At 38.9% G+C, this 21,807-nt stretch overlaps 2 protein-coding genes across 6 annotated transcripts in view; one reads left to right on the forward strand and one right to left on the reverse strand.

Annotated features, from left to right (window-relative positions):
* Positions 1 to 13,653, forward strand: part of LOC144058995 (amyloid beta precursor protein binding family B member 2-like) — a 38,955-nt gene extending 25,302 nt beyond the window's left edge. For all 5 annotated transcript variants that reach the window (XM_077577737.1, XM_077577736.1, XM_077577738.1 and 2 more), the window contains 6 exons: positions 3,394 to 3,508; positions 7,015 to 7,090; positions 9,846 to 9,926; positions 10,025 to 10,140; positions 11,496 to 11,678; positions 11,754 to 13,653. In XM_077577737.1, coding sequence (XP_077433863.1) covers positions 3,394 to 3,508; positions 7,015 to 7,090; positions 9,846 to 9,926; positions 10,025 to 10,140; positions 11,496 to 11,678; positions 11,754 to 11,930 — 748 coding nt within the window. In that variant the 3' untranslated portion in view covers positions 11,931 to 13,653. The remainder of the gene's footprint in view (positions 1 to 3,393; positions 3,509 to 7,014; positions 7,091 to 9,845; positions 9,927 to 10,024; positions 10,141 to 11,495; positions 11,679 to 11,753) is intronic.
* Positions 13,424 to 21,807, reverse strand: part of LOC144058996 (putative methyltransferase NSUN7) — a 28,923-nt gene continuing 20,539 nt past the window's right edge. The window contains exons 11-13 of the mRNA XM_077577742.1: positions 20,848 to 20,992; positions 14,460 to 14,661; positions 13,424 to 14,107 (exon numbers count right to left, since the gene is read on the reverse strand). Of these exons, the coding sequence (XP_077433868.1) occupies positions 13,749 to 14,107; positions 14,460 to 14,661; positions 20,848 to 20,992 (706 nt within the window). The 3' untranslated portion in view covers positions 13,424 to 13,748. The remainder of the gene's footprint in view (positions 14,108 to 14,459; positions 14,662 to 20,847; positions 20,993 to 21,807) is intronic.

A 21,807-nucleotide genomic window follows, 5' to 3' on the forward strand; every position in this document is an offset into this window, starting at 1 on the left:
CAACATTTTTTTGTAGTTGACTATTCTGAAAATAGTGGAAATTGATTCCTCACAATGACATTTTCATGTATTTATTACAAAACAAAAAATATCTGGACCTAAACAAGGCAAAAGAGGACATTTGGTCACCCTATCCTGGACATTTCTCTGTTTCTCTCTTTCTATTTCACTTGCGCTTTTACTAGAGTTTAGGATAGACTTGCATATCTGACTAAGCTACCCATCTTGTAGCACGCTACGTCCGTATGCTGTATCGCAACATGTGTTACGAACTTCTCGTTACCACATTGTTATTGTGAAAGCATTATTGGTCATTACATTTTGATAAAGATGTTGCTTCGCTTCATGGCGATGCTGCTGGTCCTCACCGCCCGTCCCGTGGTACCGTTGGTATGAATATTTTAAGACTAGCGGCAATCAGAGTGGCCGAAGCTAATGAGGCTAACCGCTATTCTCATCCACCACCAGCTTATGAAGCGATGTATGATGAAATGTTCCTTTTCGACCGGACATTTCGCTGCTTCACCGCATGGACTTACTTTCCTATACCTGTGTTTTAGCCTTGGATGGAAGCAACGTTTTATAGCAGGCATCTTCCAGCTTTTTTGTGTGTGCCGATTCTCTCACTCATTAATGTGGAGAATGTGTCACTTTTCTCCTGTATATTCGCGTGTTTGTGTGTGTTTACTGTACCCCCCACGCCCCAAAAGAAATAATGTGTCATCCCCTACCTACCTACATCATTCCTTTGACACTTTCCAACCTTTCTCCTAACTTTTCTTCATTCACACCATGACTAAAAATGAACATGCAATATATTCACAAGCGATAGGAACCGAGCCCTGCTGAGAATACTGAGAATGAGCGAATAATTGACGCCACCCACAAAAGTTTATAATTGCCTGTAAATGCCAGACTTTTAGCCGTGACTTTGGCCTCCCGTCACCTCAAAGCTCCTTAACACCAAAATGCCACTTAATTGCCCCAAAGCCCTACTTTTACATCAGACAGGACTTTGGAACCGTTTTGTAGTATCTTGGGATGTCTCAGAGAGAGCACAGAAACAGTGAATAGGAGGACAGGTTCCAAAAAAAGATCCGCAAGAAAGGTGAATTCACGAGTAGCTCATCGGCGGTGGAAGATTACACATTTGTTGTCACTTTTCCTCTTTCCACACCTTAAATTTTGCAAAAATAGCTCATTTGCCTGGGAGGAAATACAGCCACCGAAGGGTACTTGCAGGATGTCTCCATCATCAGGGATTCAAGAAACAGCTTCTTTTTTTTTTTAGTTGCTGAAGGCAGAAAATCATCAGCAGTGAAGGTATTTGATGCCTTACGTTACTTTTTCTTTTAGCTGCAAAGGATTGTTATCCTGAAGAGAAAATGTACAGCATTCTTTTCCGAAACACTTCCTAAAATGTAGTCAAATTGTACATGTTAAATTATTATTGTTGCTGTTGTTGAAGTACATATTTCTACCACATTACAGTATTATGAGTGATTTATTTTTATAGAAACTCAAAATGATGTTTTCATCAAACTCATAATGCAAACTGCAGCATAATAATACATTGTGGATCATGTCTTTTTTTACTTTTAAGATGCTGCTGTAAACAAGGAGGCATTAAAAGAATGGGAGGATGTGCCCACACTTTAAAAAAGGGTTGATATAAGTTAATGGGATAAATAAATATGGTTAAAATGGGGATTTTAACAGTGCCAGGAATAGATATTGGTATGGAAGATGTAAGCTGAGCAAATCCAAGACGCAACGGGTGAAGAAAATGTGGAATATAAATTGTCCATTACCCCAAATATTGGCACAAAGCTACACGCCCTCTAGGTGAAGCGTTTCATCTCAATATGCATTAATGTCCCAAAGCAGCTTGACAAGAAGTAATACCTGCAGGCTAGGGGGAGAGGCAACAGTCACCATTGTGCTGTTCAAATGAGATGGAACATAAAGTTTAAAAAAAAATAAAAAGCTCATAAATGAGCCAAAGGGTCTTTGCCTAAATCTCTCCTTCCAACCTGCATTGCATTTGATGTTTACTCCTTTCTTTGTACTAATGTTAACTTCATTGTCGACATTAACTTCGCCACATAAAGAAGATAAAAGGAACCATACGCAAGCTAATAAATTGGTTTCACACATTAAAAGCCCTTTTACAATGTCCTCTTTTCTCTGACGATGTTCTTGTTTGGGAACTTTCCAAAAAAAAAAAAAAAACTTCCAGGATATTTTTTTTTTAACCTTAGTCAGCATTCTTCCACTTAATTTTTTGGGGGTATTTCTTTTTTGAGCCTTCAATTCAGGCAACTATTGGCGGTATAGGACTTATCTTATCTAAAACACTGATATGCAAAGTGTCGTACAAGGGCGCCCTCTGGTGTTACAAAAAAGAATATCTTAATTAAATGGCCAAAATGTGCATCATGTTACTGTGGCTCAAGTTTGTAATATATTACATTGTATTTGTTTTGTAAATTTTCTTAATTTTTGACTTTTAACTCCATTAGATTTGCATTTGCACTTTTAGAATGTTTTGTTTTGATAAATTTATTTAGGAACCATTTTTATTTAACTTTTATGGGTAATATGTTTTTATTGAATTGTGCCTTAAGTATTTTTCATTTTAGGGATAAAAAAAAAAGCTACAACCAATGTCACTAGACCATTTTTTTAACCTAGGTTCCATTCTATTTGTCAAATTTTCAACATATGCATTCTTAACGATGCATACATTTTTTTTTAAACCGAGCTAAGTACTGAAGTATGTCTTTATCTTTTTTTTTTTGCTTTTACTGATCAGAACATTTTGAAGGACAGTTCAGTTGTATTCAGCGTTTATTTACAATATATTTTAACTTAATTAAAACTCAATTGTTTTCAAAGATTTTTTTTAGGTAACAAGAACATTTTATGTGCAATACAATTTAATTGAATTATCATATAAGGTTGTTGTTGTTGTTTTTTAATTACCTTTATTCAAGCATATTGTTAATGTTCAAACTACCTAATGTTAACGTGGCTTATAATATTCAATACATATAGGTATAAAACATCTGCTTCATTTTTGACGAACACTTGGACCGACTTCACTACAGCATTTTAATGTTGGTCATTGTTGGTACTCAGAGAGCCAAATTTTATTTTATTTTTTAGATTGTACTCTGTGTAAAATGTCTGAGAATCACTGATGTCAAACTTGCAATACTATTAGTAAGTCATGATGTCATTCACTGGTCAACAAGAATGACCTTGTTTTTACTTTTACCTCATAAGTGTCCCAGAAATGTCCACCTTACATTTCTCCATCGCAGCAGTGTTGATGTCATGGCTGGGCGGCGTGTTGATGTGCGATAATTTGCGTGTTTAATGTGTCTTCAGGGACTTTGCCTACGTGGCAAGGGACAAGAACACGCGGGTGCTCAAATGTCACGTGTTCCGATGTGATACGCCCGCCGCAGCCATCGCCACAAGTCTTCACGAAATCTGCTCCAAGGTGGGTGCCATTACCAGCAACTGCAAATCTTCTCCATTAGCACGTAGCATGTCTCCATATTTACAGATTTCCATGCCATGTTTGCCTGTTCTCACAAAATTTTAATGACATAAAAGTTAATGAATGGTATTTATTTATTGTCTGAGTGCTTTTATTGATATTATCCTGTCCACTTTTTTGACACACTTCTCCATCTGCATTAATTTACTGATTCAAACCTCTTAAACTTTTAAAATTAAAGGTGTGTGAAATGAAATCCCAGTCCTTCCCCCCAAAAAATAAACATTCAAGTGCATGAGAGCATGCACGGAAGTAACCTCGATTACATGGAAGACCAGCTTCAATGGAAGAAAGCTTACATGGAAGAGTAGAGAAAGGAAACCTCGACGTACTGACAAAAATGGCCCAATTGTATATGACAGAATAAAGGCCTGTATAACAAAATAAGAGTGACTAGCCAGGACTCTAGCAACTGCATAGTAACTGACAACAACATCATCATCATCATCATCATCAGAAGAGACATAACTGCATGTCAAATACAAAGAGTAACTACTCAAAATAAGAGTGACAAATACATCATCATCATCCTGAGGTGCATAGCAACTACAAATGTCACAAGAGATATAGCAACTGCACAGCAACAACATCAACATAATAACAACATATGACCCCATGACCCAACCCAAAACAGTCATAAGGGATATTTTACACATTTACCTCCACTTTCTACATTTCTTGACCGGTTCAATTCATAACAAATCTCACATTCTACATTTCAACTAATTTCACAACATTTCAGTTCAACTTGGAGTTTTCAGCATTTATGTGTGATTTCTACAGAAACGTGATTATTTTGTGGTGTCAAAATGTGTGCATTAATTTTGATGCCACTCTTCTTTTTTTTTTAATGCACGATTAATGACCGCCTCTTACTTGGAAAGCCTGTAGTGGGGGAATCCCAGTCATTACGCAGCAGACACATCCACTTAAAAATTTAGCAATAATACATTTAATAATAATGCATATATTTGTGGAGACTGGGGTCAAGTTGTATTTTACAATTTGAAACATGTAACTTCATGTAATAGCTCTTAATATGAATAGAAAAATTATCTGAGCTGTCAGCAACGTCTTACAAATACAATTATGCCATCTAGTGGCAGAAAAATGACCAACACATATCAATATCACACTTGTTTTTTACAGTGCAGTACATCGTTTTCATTTTAATTTAACTCACTCTTATGAATTATTATGAAATTACTGTATCAATGACTAAAAGATGCAGCTATATTTATATTAGTTTAACATTTTTCCCCCACTTTTTAGTTAACAAGAGTATGAAAACTTGTAAAAAAGAATACTGTACATTTTATTGTACATTTGGAATGGATATATAAAATGTGTGATTAATTGTGAGTTAACTATTGAAGTCATGCAGATGAAAAAATGTTCATCTTCTGACACCCCTAGTATTTTGTTTTGAACTTACTTGGAAAACATTTTTCCTTTTACCCTTTACTATTTGACAAGCGTTGTGTCGAGTATTTGTGGGACAAAATATCAATATTGAGATGCATTGTAAAAACGGCATTTTAATTATTGCTATTGTACTATTTGATGACAAACGGAAAAAAAATTTTGGCCTTGGATAATGTACTGCGGTTGTGTAGCAACAAGTCAATGTTATGTATGGAATGCGTTGGGGGTAGAGATCAGTGCAGTGAGTTTGATGTTTTTGATAAATAATGCAGATATCGATAGAAAACAAAATAGTGCCCAACTTTGGTTCTGACTTTTCGTCTTACTGACTTCCCACCGCTGTCTACGCCGTGGGAGACAAACTCAGCTACCCTTACTGCTGTGTGACGAGTGCGTTGTTTGTGTGCGTGCGTATTTCCACACGTTCCCCAGTGAGATGAGACGCAAACCGACCACACGCACTTTGATTAACGACACCTGTGATTACTTGAGAGTGTCTTGCATACAAAGTGAGCGCGACGACGGCGTGCAAACAACGCACCCATTGATGCACTTTGAAAGAGTGCGAGCACTGCAGCAGAAGGGCGGCCAAGTGGAAGGAGGGAAACAGATTGCATCTTTTGACACACTTCAGTTCAGAATTCAACAGATATTCAGCGAGTGATGGAATATGACGCTGCCATAATGACTTCTGCTGAAATTGCATCCGAGAACTATTATAGGCGGAATAATTTGCGTTAATCTTATTCCCACATAATAAATATACAATTGAATTTATTAGTCATGAGATTGCATATTCAAAATGAAAACCCTGAAATAACTATGACTAATTATGTTGAAAGAAAAGTTTTGTCTTGAATTGTGAGCAGAAATATTACATTAAATTTCGGCACATAGGGAACAATAAAAAAAAAAGTGATTTCTTCCAAGTATTTCTGGACCCTTCCTTTGGAAGTTTACAAGAAAAATAAACAAAAAAGATGTTGCAAGTCTACTAGCTAATGCACGATGTAGGACACCATTGACAGGCTACCAAAATTAGCATTGATGTTTTGGTAGTGTTGGCCCTTTAAGGGATTGATATTTGAACACAAACAGTGCAGCAACACATGTAAAGAGACAATATAACAACAGCTTCTGTGAAAAACGGCTAATATTTATGCATTTTACTGAGCAGTTGTGACTGTCTACGTCCATAAATGCAAGCAAGTATTATGCTGCAAGGTGCATACACGAGAAAGAGCAACAACTAATGCATGAAATCATGATGCACAAAACCTTTACATTTTAATATTTTAATGTTATTGCTGTATTTGTTTAACTATACTACTTGCTGCATGGTGCTATATTTTTCTTCCATTTGTTTCAATGACCAAAGTTAATTTGAGATACAAGTGTTTGGAGTTACAAGTGTGATCACAGAAAAAATTTAACTTACACCAATGTATAATATTTTTTTCTTTAATTATTTTCGAACTAAGGTGTCACATCATGATTTTCATCCTGGGGCAAGTCTAGTTTACTATTTTTGGGAATTTGGCAGCCCACGCATTGCCATGCTGGGTGTTCCAACAAACTGGTTTTCATTCACACATCCCACATCTGACAATTTGGTGACTGAGAGTAGACTAGGCTTTAGACCAGATTGGAGCAGGTCTAAGTTATGGTGCAAATGGTGTAATGCAATGTTGAATTTGAAGTGCAGAGGTTAAAGAGAATGTGAGGAGCTGCTACATTAGCCGTGAAGCAAATCAGCTGTGTTCACTCCCACTATTGCGAAAATACCTTTTTCTAATTGTGCCCATCTATGAAAATGCCAAAAGAACGGAAACGCCCCCCATGCGCACAGTTTGCCCTAGACTTGCATTGGGCACGAAAATCGGGCCTTCGGTTTCATTTGCCTCGACGCTGTTGTCTCCTCGATCCACCCTTGTTTCTTCTCTCTTTCATTGTGTGTTATTCCTGTTTTGTTTTGCACCCCTCACCTATAATTCTGTTTGTTCCCCCTTTCTCTTGTCTAGATTATGGCTGAAAGGAAAAGTGCCAAGGCTGCAGCTGGCAGCTCCTCCCAGACTAGCTCTGATGTGCCACTACAAGGTACACACACACACACACACACACACACACACACACACTTGGCTTTTTTTTTCTCGTAGTGCCCCTATGGGAAAAGTGGATTTGTCGGCCGTGTGCTTTGTTTCCTTCTGTGGTTTCTTGTCTCGCATTGTAGCACTCCTCCACATCCCAAAGTACAACTACCAACTCCAGAAGAAATAAAGACATCAGCGATTTCTTCACCCAAACCCCACCACTGGGTTTCACGCTGGCAAAGGCTAATGCTAATGCTAGTCACCGATGGCTATTTTGCTTATGGTAGCCCTGTGGCTTCCGTTCAGTCGTAATTACACAGCAAGAAAGAAAAGCATCATCAGAAGTCACCCTTGTAAAATGTAAAATCCGCTTTGTGGAAAAGAGCACCAGCATCTCTAATAAGGGAAGAAGGATATCGACTCGCCACTTCCAGAGGCAGTCAAGCTGACTGGAAAGCAATTAGTGCTTGTTTGAGGTGAAGTGCTCCCCATGCTAACTTTGGGATCAAAACATGTAGCAACCCCCACATCTTTTGAACTTTCTTGTTAATTCCATTTAGTAACCTTTTGGTGTCCAATGAGAGGTTAACGTCACACGTCTTGGTTCAGGACTAGCAATTAGATATTTTTGAAACAATATGTTTTTCAGGAAATAATGTATATTAGTGTGTGGTGCGTCGGCTCCTTTTAGTATGGGAAAGAATCATTGAATTAAATGTGCACTTTGTTTATAATTTACATTAAACTACAATACAATGTTGAAGGGGGAAGTCAACCCCCAATTTTTTATTTTAATTTTATTTTTTTTATTTTTTTTACAATTAAAAGGTTCTATGCAGCCCCACTGATCTAAATATGGTATTCTGATTAATATTGTGTTAATGGAATATGAGTGAAGCAGCAAAATCCAGCAGTTTTTATCCATCTCAGGGGGTGGCCATTTTGCCACTTGCTGTCAACTGAAGATGACATCACAGTTGCTCAGGGACTCAGGTAGCAACCAATCACAGCTCACCTTCAGAAAACAGGTGAGCTGTGATTGGTCGTTGCCTGAGCCCTGAGCAACATTGATGTCATCAATATTTAAGAAATGTTTACGAAGGTTAACTTCCACTTTAAGCACAGTTCAGTTATATTTAACTTTTTAAATTGTTAATGTAACTTTTTAGTACAAAGCATTAGCTTTGAATCTTTTAGAACTGCTTGTTTAAAAAAAATTATATATATATATTTTTTTAAATATATTTAAGTGCATAATTGATGTTCAAACAGCATAATATCACAAGTGGCTCACAATTGTATATTCTTATTACTGGGAAAGTAAAATGTAACGTCCTCAACTATTATCTCATTCATTCTCAGCCATTTTCACTGAAGCAATCCCCTTCACTCCCGACTGTTTTACTGGATTTTGCTTGATTTTGCAAGGCCCACAGAATATTGTGTTATATTGCTATAAAAACATGGAACCTATCAAAAGAAAGATTAGAGTTTCTTCTTTCATCTGGAAAAAAAGTATATTGCTAACTATTTCAATTTTGCAGCAATTGGCATTAGAATATATCATCATTATTCACAAATCTGCTTAGAACTGTGGTTGATCTCTTCTACTCTGCTGTCACCTGCTGGCTTTTTTTGTAATAACTACCATTGCTTCAACCGTTTTGTACGGTTGAGAGGCTGAATCAAAGCCTCTGTATGCTCTCGCATAAAAAATATATATAAAAAATTATAAATACGTGTTTGGGACACTTAAAACATTTAAAATAGAACGTATTTATACGTTTTTGGGAGCAAATGAGTTAAGCAAGTGTAAAAAAATAAATAAATAAATAACTGCTGTGAATATTACAATGCAAAAAAAAATGCAACACTTGATAGTGTCTATCGCTATATGTGGTGGATGGACTCCATCTGACCCTGAACTGAATAAGCAGTATAGAAAATGCATGGATGGTTCTCCATTCATGTTCTTGTGCAGTGGCTCTCTCCATATAGCTGAGATGGGAATGCTGCTGATGTCAGGATAATGTCCCTGCTATGTCCTCTGTTTGTCCTCACTGTGCATTCAAGTGTAAAAAAAAAAAAACTCAATCCTTGGAACTAATGTTTTCCTGGAAGTGCCGAGGGAAAGGATTGGAGGAACTCACTGTGTGTGCGTGTGTGTGTGTATGTGTGAGTGCACTCTGATGAGGTGAATCCAGGTAAAAGACATTATCCCAGATTGATTTGCCATAGTCTGTCCACGGAGATGAGCTCATGATGAATTTCTACTCTCTGAAATTCACCAATTAAGATGGCGGTGGTGCAAAATGGGCCAAAGCTCATTGTGAAGAACGGGCAATGTGTGATCGGGTTTATTCCAAGTGCTGCTGTGTTTAAAAAAAAATTTAAAAAAATAAAAGGGGGAAGAAAAAGAGCTGTCTCTGCCAACTTGAAACTTCAACCCCAAAAATGAGGTCCTGTGGGCGGAGTATGAACTTACTTGAACTCCCTTGCTGATTAGATGCTGATGCAGGTGATCCGGCATCTTTGAGCAATCTGTTCTGCCTGCAAGCCTCCATGTAAACAAACCCAGCAGGACTTCCACCCAGAAAACATCCAGCCCTAATCATGCCAGCAGCAGCACCCTAAAATATGCAAACATTCACAAGCCTTTTTTATTTCTCCAGTTTGAGCCAATTATTGTAGCATAAGGAGCTCTGTTAGATGTTATTTGTTGTTGGTAAAAATGTGTGTTTTATGTGTTTTCCACTGTGCAGAATTTCCGATGCCAAAGACTGAGCTGGTGCAGAAGTTCCACGTGTTCTATCTGGGCATGACGTCAGTCAACCGGCCCATAGGTGCTCTTAAAACCAAACACCCCCCTTCGAACTTGCAATAAATTCCTCCCACCGTCGTCTCCGGCTTCATGCTCCCCTTGTGTGTATTCTCTCTCCAGGTATGGACGTCATAAACGGCGCCATTGACAGCCTGGTGTCCTCCACAGGCAAGGAGGACTGGACGCCGGTCATTCTCAGCATCGCTGACACCACTCTGGCTGTTATCAAAGAAAAGGCATGTTTTCCATTTTACAATATTGTTATCTTTAGCAGTGGTTCTCAAATTGTGGTTCGGGCACCTCCAGGGGTCCGGTGAGAGCCAATACCACAGGACTCTTCCATACTTTCACTTTGAGCCAATTAAAAGCTAAGATTTGGTTTTGACTTTTCACGTGTATGAATGAGGAGCCATTAGGGGCATCATTCAGGTTTACATCTCACTCATACACACAACTGAAGCACTCTCATCAAACAACTAAAACACTCTCATGCACTTTCACTTTCTCACTACTGAAATGATTATAAGAGAGCATTTCTCACTGTGAGAGGATTTCAGTAATGTGTGTGTAAAAAAAAAAACTGTGAGAGCGGGAAAAAAATATGTGTGTGTGAGCATTTAAGTATAATGTGTGAGTGTTTCAGTAGTATATGTAAATGTGGGAATAAAATCATTAGTGGATGTGAGAGCAATTCAGTAGTGTGGTAAGAGAGTGTTTCTGTGTGTGTGTGTGTGCGTTTGGTCTTGTTTTTGTTCCATAGTGGGGCCAACATTTCGGGATTTCGCCGAGTTGTGGGGCCCACCCGTCCATGTGGGGCCATTTTGCTGGGCCCCTCAAGTTTAGTTCTCTTTTTGAGGGTCAAGACTTGGTTTTAGAGTTTAGGTTTGAATTGGGTTATGGTTGAGGTTAGGGTAAGGAATAGGGGTAGGCAATCATTTTTGATGGTTGGGGTTAGGGGAAGGGGCTCGGAAATGCATTATGTCAATGAGATGGCCCCACAAAGATAGTAAAACAAACTTGTGTGTGTGCTGAAAAATTAAATGTGCCTGAGCATGTTTTAGTATGTGTGAGAGGGTTTCAGTTGGGTGTGCAAGTGAAAACAATTTCTGTAATGTGTATAAAAGCCCTTTAATTGTGTGCTTGAGAGTATTTCAGACATATATATGAGATTTTTTTTTTTGTAGTGTGTGTACGTGTGAGAAAATTTTACTACCGGGTGAGAGTGTTGCATTCATGTATATGAGAGGGAAAAGAATCACTATTGGCATTTCAGTAGTGTGTGAGAGTGTTGCAGTAGCATTTGTGACAGTGTTTTACCATTGTATGCGTTACTGCATAAGTAGAAAAAAATCAGTGGTTCGTGTGTGATAGCATTTCAGTAGGATATGTGAGAGTGTAGCATTATTAAATGTGAGAGGTCTTTCTCGAATATGTCCCCTATCCGCATGCATGCAGTATTTCTAACCCTTCTATGTCAAACTCGGCAATTTTTTTGTAGTTTGGAATCAATACTGAATTTAATTCAGTTGAATTTTAATTAGACTCGTGACTCAATATTTATATTGAAGAGGATAGTTGAATTGTCTTATAGGAGGAGGAAGAGGAAGCGTTGGTGGAATGTCGTGTCCGTTTCTTATCCTTCATGGGAGTCGGGCGGGACGTCCACACGTTTGCCTTCATCATGGACACGGGAAGCCAACACTTCCAGTGTCACGTGTTCTGGTGCGACCCCAATGCTGGATGCGTGTCGGAAGCGGTGCAGGCAGCTTGTGTGGTAAGTTGTGCGTAGTTCGAACGGAACCGAAACTGGAATATCAAGAAAATTCTCTTTCTGCTGATTTCTCTTTAGTTGCGTTATCAGAAGTGTCTGGTGGCGAGGCCGCCCTCGCAGCGAGCCGGCTCCTCGTCCTCGCCCGCCGCCGACTCGGTGAGCCGCCGAGTGAGCACCAGCGTGAAGCGCGGCGTCCAGTCTCTCATAGACACTCTGAAAACCAAGAAACAGCCATCGGAACTCCCTCAGCAATGACCCTCGCCAGTGAGCACTGCACCCCCCCCTCCCCCACCACCACCACCCAAACAACTCACACCTCCGTTGCCATGGTAACCAGTGATGTACATATATGTTAGCAAACAGCACTCTGGACAACACCCCAAAAAAAGAAAACAATGGTCAAAACGTGCTAGATGATTAAAGGTGTTTTTATTGAAGAGGAAAACTTATTTGGCTTTCGGGGGGGAAAAAAAGTGCTCTCCAGTCTTGATGCTGCTCAGAACTGATTCATGAAATCGCTTTATATTCACACTCAATCAGCATCTGACTGAAAGGCGGCGTCACCTAAGCCTCATGGTGTGTGTCACCACAACCTTACAGCAATTTCACTAAATGGCATTTAAATGACTCCATACATTATATGAAGGAAGGGAAGCTGGAAAAGAAGTCACCTTTGCAGATGATTGTGTGAAGTGATTGTAATAATCAAGTAATTACAATGGAATATGTGAGTATATATATGAGAGTATAATTTCAGGCACAAGAGAGGGAGCGATAGATAGACGTGGGTTTTTGATTATGCATGTTACCTTGATGGTTTTATGTTGATGTGATTCTGAGTATTCACCAGTGGTGGAAACACATCAAGTAGATGCTGTCAGCACAAGTCATCTCCACGCGACCATAAATGGATGAACATAGGCACAAGAAAATCAACTCCTCCTTTTTATGTTTTTTTTTATTTTTTAGGAAATACTCTAAAAAATATTCTCCATATATTGGGTTGAAAATAAAGAATGTCATATTGCTAGCAGTCAAAATGTCGCTATGTCCTCAGGAATCTTTACGCATAAAATTTTCATATGGGATCAAGAGAGGGCAGATCATTTCATTGACGGTGGTGCCTTGAGATACGAGTTTGTGACCACGCTTGTAACTCAAAACACTCATATCATTTTTCTCCACACAAAAAACTTTTTTTTTTTAAATGTAATAATAAGGAGAATAGCACTTGGTAGCGTTGCACTTTGTAAAAATGTGTAGGAGCTTGTTCAGACACAGGACATTGAATAATGATAATGATAATAATAAAATTAAAATTTTATTAAACATTTTGTGCTTCATTATTAAAAAAAATGTGTCTCCATCTGGTGTGCCTGAATTGGCCACCTGGGGCAGTATAATACAGTCATGCACAAATGAAGAAGAGTTTCACAACTACTGTAACTTTCACAGAGGATAAAGAATACATGCCCGAGCATTGTTATATTGTCTGTCTACATTTGTGTTCTAATATCCATTGCCTAACATGTTGTAACACCACTGCATAGATGCTATTCGTTAGCCTGTCTATGCTGTTTTTGCATTGTTTATTAGCATTAAGCTAACTTAAGGCACCGCTTGTGGGTGTCTTTAATACAATTCTCTTTGTTTCTCAAGGCACCTCTGCATTTGGCTGGACGTGAAATATCCTGCTTGCTTCCCATGCCTGTCATCTCACACTTTGAATCAAGCATACACGCGAGTTAATGCACTTTCCACGCAGACAGTCAAAAGTGTGAGGTCACTGCTTTTAAAGGGCCAGCGCGTCAGCACCTGCACTCCTCTCAAAAACAGTGATTGTCGTCCAAACTTACATGAAATCAATCAAGAGAGGGGGATTATGCTGTAAATCATTTCAAATTGCGTCATCACATTTCAACAGTGTAAATGTTATATGTTGTGAAAATAAAAAGGCATTCGCAAAAGAAAGAAAGGAGCTGCAGCCTCTTGCAATATGTGTGTCTTAAAGATTTTTTTTTTTACCACAAGCTTCACTATTTCATCCATTGGTTAGCTTAATTTAATATAGAATCAGATATAAAACTTATGTTGAGAGGCGGGTAACATCGGCGCAGGGGTCCTCCAATTGTGGAGTCGAGGATGAGGATGTGGCGGTTGGGGAAGTTGCTGAGGAGGCAGGACGATAACGGCGGGTTTCAGCACCAACTGATGGACCCTCCTGGGACGGACTGCAGATGTCGCAGGGGTGATAGGGGGAGGTGTCGGACGCAGAGTGGCTGTGGGAGTCACAGAGTTCCAAACGGGGGGGATGATGTGTACTTTTGGATTCTTTTCTGGTTTGGGGGGGCCTGAGCTGGAGTTTTCTCGGGTGCTGTGGGAAGCGGAGATGGAAATCTGTGGTGCCTGTAAGCGGGGTTTGGGGGGAGTTCCTGGGAAAAGAAAATAATATTTCCAAAAGTGTCAAGGTAAAAAAAAATATTTCAGGAGAAGCCTACTAGAAATTATCAAATTTAATGTGTGCCAACCACAGGCACTTTAAATGTTGGCAGGTGTGCTGACTCCCATGAATTTCAATGTGATTGGTTAATTCTGCACACATTTAAAAGAGGGTGTGCACACTTTTAATTTTACTTCCCATCTCAAAAAAAAAAAAAGTTTCTATTATTTCAAAGAATGACAAGGAATCAGTTGAAGACTAAACATCTAAATTCTGAGCTAGTAATACGGCAAACATTTTACAGTTGATTTCCTCCCATTGGCTGAATCCATCACAAATCTTACCCTGTGGTAACTGTCGCTTTTTCTCTGGGACTTGATGCTCTGGTAGCTTAGCGACGGTCACTTTGATTGGCCTGACGGTTTTTCCACGTTGCTTCTTTCTGATTGGCCGGTTGGACCTGACACGCTCCGGTTTACGGTTGGCCAACACTTTGGCCTGCACAGCCTGCGATGCTTTTCCTGTCACATGCTCGGGCTGTGAAGACTGTTAAAAAGAACATGAAGTGAAAATGTTTCGTATATGTAAACATACAGCATCCATCAGACTGGTTGTACAAAGTATATCCATCTCTAGCATCTTGCAAAAAACAACATCCATGTCAAAGAATAACTGATTAGGAACACCTGTGCAAGTAATCTAATACAAGAGCTGTATTGAACATGACATGAGATCACTCAATTGCTTGGATTGCTACTGGATGGATGGAAGCACAAATAAAATGTCACTTCTTCACCTTCTGGGAACGTTGGTAAACAGAAAATATTATGGCAAGTGTACTTTTTATTTATATTTGTATAAACCTAGTTGTGCATGAGGCCTCGGAATAACTTGATGGAGGCTAGATAAGAAAAATGCTGCATAAATATGTACATAACTCTTGATCCTTGGGGTTTTTGGCAAAATCATTTCACAGACATTAAGCATAAGACACCTGGGAACTAGTCTGAATTTAGGGGAGAATGCATTAAAAATAAATAAAATTGCATGCAATCTTATATAACAGTTTCTTGCTGTGTATGTTTATTCTACAGTATTAAATTATTCATATATTTTTTTCTAAATGTCTACTGTGTGTTTTGACCCCTTTAGAAATCATCAAGATAACCTTCTCATCTTATCTTATGTCTCTTTTCAAAACTTTGTGTGTGTGGGGGGGGGGGGGATGATTATACTTATTATAAACTTGGTGTCATTCAGATAGACGTGAGGCCATCAGCATTTATCTTTTTTGTAAGCATATCATTCTGCCAATGACTTTCCAATTGACCCTGGAGGGATTTTGCAAAATTTCTGCCTGGCAAGTTTTTACATCCTAACTATAGTTCAGCGCCACCTTGGGAAGCTTTATGGCCATCCAGAATGAATGAATGACTGGATCTTTATTGTTATTGCATTAAACAGAGCTACAAAAGTGACTAAACAGGAACCCCTCCAAAAAACGTGAAAAAAATGACCAACAGAGGGAGACAGGACGGAAAGACCTGTTGGTACTGGCTTTTCAAGATCTTAGATAAGAAATGAAGACATTAGTGAGGGGGATGGGAAAAACACAAGCCTCAAGCCATGCTCCCAAAGGGGAGCACAGCAAGAGCCTGGAAAAAAAAACGCACATACAGACATGTACAACAGGTACCATGTAGAGACGAGGAAGATGGATTGAGGGGATGTGATGTAACCAGGCTGAACTAGCAGCTCACTCCTCACCAGTTTGACAATTTTGCACACTCATAGAATGTAGCGCTGTTTTTTTCTAAGAAAAAAAAAAAAAAGAAGAATGTAGCGCTGTGTTGTTTATCAAGATCAGATCCTGTTTCGAAAACTTGCCAAGGATAGCATAAAGTAACATTCTACTGAGCATTAAAGCAGTGTGATGGCCATAAAGCTTCTCAAACTGGTGCTGAATCCAGAATCCAGAATTGCCAGGTAACAATTTTGCAATGCTGCTCCAATGTCAATTGAAGAGCCAAGAGCAAGTGAATGATATACCGGTACTTACAAAAAAAAGTTTAAGTCTAAACCAGGGGTCAGGAATCTTTATTGTCAAAAGAGCCATTTTAGGCCAAATGAATAACCAAAAATCTGTCTGGGGCTGCAAAACATTTGAAGATTATGATGAAGGAAACAGTGTGTTATTGTTCAGTGTCTAATGTACTGACAGCCCAAGAGCTAATTAGAGTTGCACCTCGACACAAAATGATGAGATCGTAGACATTAATTTTCTTTTACCTTTTGACTTTTTTAATTTTTCTGCTTTCCTGTTAAATTTCAAAAATTGTGGGCAATTTTATTGACGTATGGTAATTTTCTGCCTCTTTTCCTCCTTTTTTTGGACATTTTATGGCTATTTTTAATTATTATTATTATTATTTATTTATTTTACATTTTTTCTGCCTTTTTCCCCCATAATTTTTCTGATATTTTTGGCAATTTTGTCGACATTATATGTTATTTTTTTGTGATATCTTAATTTGTTTATTGGACATTTTCTGCTTACTTTTTGAACGATTTCTCTCCCTCTTTTTTTTTTACACAGTTCTCTGTCATTCTTGGTAATTTTATGGACATTTTATGCTAATTTTCTGCTTTTCCTCTTCCTTCTTGGGCATTTTATGGTCACATTTTGGACATTTTTAGGCATTTAAAAAAAAAACTTTTTCATCCACCATATGCCTCTCTTTTTCTGCCATTTTAAAAAATATTTAATTATTCATTTTTTTATTTAATAATTAATTCATTTAAATAATATTGCATCTTAAAAAAACATATACAGTATATGTTTAAAAAAGACTTTAATTTCTACTAAATAGTTTTTTAGAGAGCCACAGTGAGCCACATGTGGCTCTAGAGCCGTAGGTTGCAGACCCCTGGTCTAAACGCTAGTTTTTCCATTGCATCTCACTTGATAATGTGTCCAGTCAGGCTTCTGTACAGTTTTGTTTGATGATCGCTTGAAACGGTTTCAATTAGCATTTAGAGTAACGAAACTTGAAGAATTGCCAGATCCACAGCGACAGCCCCAGTATGTAAATGTCACACTAAACACATTTTCCAAAGAGCCCCTCCGCAAAGTGACAGCCGTGGGAGGTGGCGCCACGTCCTTGCTGCCGGCTGCAGGGTCACCTGCAGTCTCATCAGCGGCACACACCGCTTCCCTCAACACTTGAATAATTCACCACGGGGCACCAAAGAGACTTGCCGCTTTTTATTTTGAAGTGCCTGAGCTGACATGCAAACATGCAACAGTGTTTGTGCAAGATGTCGGAAACGGCAGGTAAACATGTATGTTTGCTTATACTGTGCGTGTGCATACAATATATGCATACGTGTGAAGATGCGGCCGAGGGCGCACGGGCAAAGCGGGTTTAGAGGTACTACCGTGTTTGGTGTCCTGAACTTCATTGATGCTAACTCATTCAGACATCGGACATTGAATAATTCAACAGACACTCTCCCTCGTCTTACTTTCTTCCCCCTCCTCAGCCCCCATAAATTTCTCCTCCCCCTCCATCTCCACCCACCAACCTCGGTAAATCGCTCACCTCCTCCAACACGGCCTGAGCTCACCTCAAGTAAAATGTTACACTCCGAATTATGAAGAAAACAGTCAGAAAATAGTACAAATCGCATATTTTCACCATTCCAAGACAACTTTGGGTTCCGATTTGCGCCACATTCCCAAGAAAATCTCCCGGTCTTTATTGTTCCCGACTGTTTCTACATGGAAAGCCCATAAAGAACTAAATGTCCACATCCATGACAGCACACGTACGCCAGACAGCAGTCAAACACTTAGATAATTGCTATTTTTATGGCACTTTTCAGAGGGCCACAATAACCTTTGATTAGCTTACTTTATTGCAGGTGTGTGTGCATGTGTGTGTGTGAGTGGGGGGTCGCAGTTTGAGGCACCACGACAATGGTTTGATTATCTTTTCATTCCTGTCCATGGAGGAATCAAACATGATGGACGGTCCAGGAGGAGATTGCGTTACAGTGCAACAGACCGCCATCGCACGCAGCGGGGGTAAAGCGACTCACGGAGGAGGCTCTTGAATCAGAAGTACTTTGGCTAATGAGAAGGAATAAGTCATGAATGTGTGTAATGTTGCAGATTAGGAAGAGGAGGATCACATGTTTGATGAGGCCCGATGGTGCACCTTCACCAATCACTGCTACACTCCCTTGCAGCGCCTAAATGTTTCATTCATGTCATGGCTAGTGGTAGAGTGTCCGTCCTGAGACTGGGCGGTCTTGGGTTCAATCCCTGGCTGGGTCATACCAGATACTCTAAAAATGGGACCCACTTGACACTCTGCATTAAGGGTTGGAATAGGGGGGTTAGATCACGAAATCATACCTGAGTACAACCATTGCTGCTGCTCACCGCGGCAAATACGGAGAATTAATGTTGCCCCGCTTAGGTGGGTGTGACTGTCAGTGAATCTTAACTCATTCACTGCCATCGACGGATATAGACGTCAAAAATGTATTTGAACTTTTTCTATTAGTTTAACAGTTTTCCCACTTTTGTTAACAAAAGGTATGAATATCTAGAATTGTTTTTATTGTTTTAGAACAGATGTAAAATTTGTGATTAATTGTGAGTTAACTAGTGCAGTCATGCGATTAATTATAATTAAAAAATTTAATCGCCTGACCCCCTTAATTTTTAATAATCTTTTCTTAAAAAAAATGATTTTAAAGAAAAGATTATTAAAAATTAGGGGCATCAGGTGATTACAATTTGACTTCACTAGTTAACTCACAATTAATCACAAATTTTATATCTGTTCTAAATGTACACCAAAAAATTCTAGGCTTTTATACTCTTGTTAACAAAAATGGAAAAAAAATGTTAAACTAATAGAAATAGTTCAAATAAATTTTTGACGTCTATTGCTGTCAATGGCAGTGAATGAGTTAATCTTAATCTTGTAGTAGGCTAAATGCTAAAAACTTAGCATTTTTCCTTCATAATGCCAGGGGGTATTGACTTGTGCATGCACCTACCCAATGGAATTATGGGAAAAAATGCAGAACGGAACTCATGCGCTGCAGAAATAATAATATTTTACGAATAAACAATGTTTACTTACTGTAATTAATTTTCAAACGTATTGTATAATGTAGGTCATCTGCTAAAAAAAAAAGTGTGTAAATCAATACCACAGCATTAAGGGGAAAACGCTACGTTTGAACGGCTACATTTGAACGGCTACATTTGAACACATTTGTGGCGGCCGTGGTTCAGGGGTAGAGACGGTCGTCTTGTAACCAGAAGGTCGGCTGTTCGATTTCCGCTCTCCCCAAGTCATGTGTCGTTGTGTCCTTGGGCAAGGCACTTCACACATTGCCTCCAGTGCTACTCACACTGGTGTATGAAAGATGCGAATGCTTGGTGATTGGTCGGAGCTATATCTGCTAGTCAAAAATGTTTATTCAACATTAACAGCCTCACATTTCCGTACTGTGTCCATCCCAAATCATTATTATTATCTTTCTTTTCTGAAATGAATGGATATGCCATTAACTTGTTCCTGCCTCCCTAAAGAAAACGTCAACATTTTTTTTTTTTTTAAAGGAAAAATTGCTATCTTTACAAAAATATCCAGTAATGACATAATAAATAGATTGCAAAAAATGTTGCTTACATTCAGAGGCCATTATGCTGCTCCTTCAAGGTGCAGGTGCGACTTGGTTGACTGGGTGTCAGGGTTATAATAGTTTTGCATTTTTCATCAAGGCAATAAAAGCTTTGTGGTTGTTTGAAAAACATGTAATTGTCCTTGTTTTATGTAAACGTCAACTGGGAGTGGCTGTTCAATATCCAAACCTTTTTATTTTGTATAACAAACAAATAATAGTCTATGTTGTTTTATTTTTGTCTTGTTACCAGACGACTTCCTGAGTCATATTTTAGCAATAGATGACAGAGCTGTTGAGATGCAAGCCTCAAAACAAAAATATTTCAATTGCTGCCCAATTCGCAGTCTGAGGCAAATCAGGATAAAACGTATATATGCAGAAATTGATTTTGTCTTAAACAGAATGGTTGGGAGCAGCTTTATGAGGCAATAAGAGTATCAATAAACTCTCAATTACTGGTGTTGATCAAATAAAAGCTTCATCAGACTTTGGGAAACTCATTGTGGATCACAGCATTCTTTTTTACAACATCCCTCGTTAATGTCTCAAACTATCAACTCGAAGACATGCTTCAGCCTCCCTCACTCCAACGTCTTTCATTACCTCCTCACATCCCCCCACACAGTACGTGATTGTGCTGCATAAGGCCACCAGGACAATGCCCTCCTACAGTCGTTGATTCATTTTTCTTACCACTCCCCTTCTTAGCAGAAATCATCACACATCTCACTCTTCCTCGCTGATTGAACCTGGGCAAATGAATCTAACCTCATCATGATTCCTACACCAAAACACATTCATAATATCATTAAAAAATATATGCATATGACATGTTTCTGAGGGAACATGTGGAAATGTGGTGGAAACAGACAGTTCAGTTTCAAGCTCCCTGTTGAACACTCTCATAAAAAAAATATATATATTTTTTTTTACTTTGTTCAAATGTGAAGCAGGAGCTGCTTTCAATCTCATTGTAAATGAGAAAACAAAAAGGCATTGTGTTCTTTTCTAAAAGATGTTTACCTTTACTCTCACTTCTCTGATGAGAAGAGCCAGGAAGCAACCATTAGTCAGCTCAGATGGCTCCAATCTGAAGAAGGAGTCGTTTCCTATTTGCGTTTCACGACCTCCTGCACGGTCTGGAGAATTATACAGGGCTTGGTTTTGTCTTGATGAAGAAAACGCAAAGGAGGAGGAGTTAAAAGTTAAAGTAGGAGTTTTATTCTAGAATAAAACTACACTTACTTTTTGCACGCACAACATTTTGAAAAAAATACACATATTAGGCTATATATGGAATATGAGTTATGCAGCAAAAGCCAGCCATATTTATCCATCTGAGGGGGCGGCCATTTTGCCACTTGCTGTCGACTGAAGGTGACATCACAGTTGCTCAGGGCTCAGGCAACAACCAATCACAGCTCACCAGTTTTCTGAAGCTGAGCTGTGATTGGTTGTCACCTAAGACCTGAGCAACTGTGATGTCATTTTCAAGTGGCAAAATGGTCGCCTTCTGATGTTGATAAAAACAGCTATAGCAATATTAATCAGAATACTAAATTTAGACTGGTGGGGCTGCACAGAACATGTTATTGTAAAGATTTTTTGGGGGGTGGGGTTGATTTCCCCTTTAAGAAAAACCTCACACTAGTTTGACATCTTTAGCAATTAGCATACTAGTAGAACAACTACTGTAGGCTCGGAAGATGCTATTGACCTTTTTCACGTGACATCACAGCCCTCATGGGAACGCTCCCCTCGGGGACACTGGACTTGTAAAATTACAGTCACTAAGTCGCTCCGGGTCACATCCACTTCCATTCAAAAATAATTTCCTTCCGCCGTCCGTCATAGGTGTGATCACGTGACGTCGGTGCAAATGGTCAATATAGAAAGCCGTTTTAGCATTTATTGGATATCTTTGAGATCCAGCTTAAGGTCCTAAAGTTTTGCCTCACTCGTAACATATGTAGCTATTCTACT

Source organism: Vanacampus margaritifer, chromosome 10 (assembly GCF_051991255.1).
Source record: "Vanacampus margaritifer isolate UIUO_Vmar chromosome 10, RoL_Vmar_1.0, whole genome shotgun sequence".
Lineage (NCBI taxonomy): Eukaryota > Metazoa > Chordata > Actinopteri > Syngnathiformes > Syngnathidae > Vanacampus > Vanacampus margaritifer.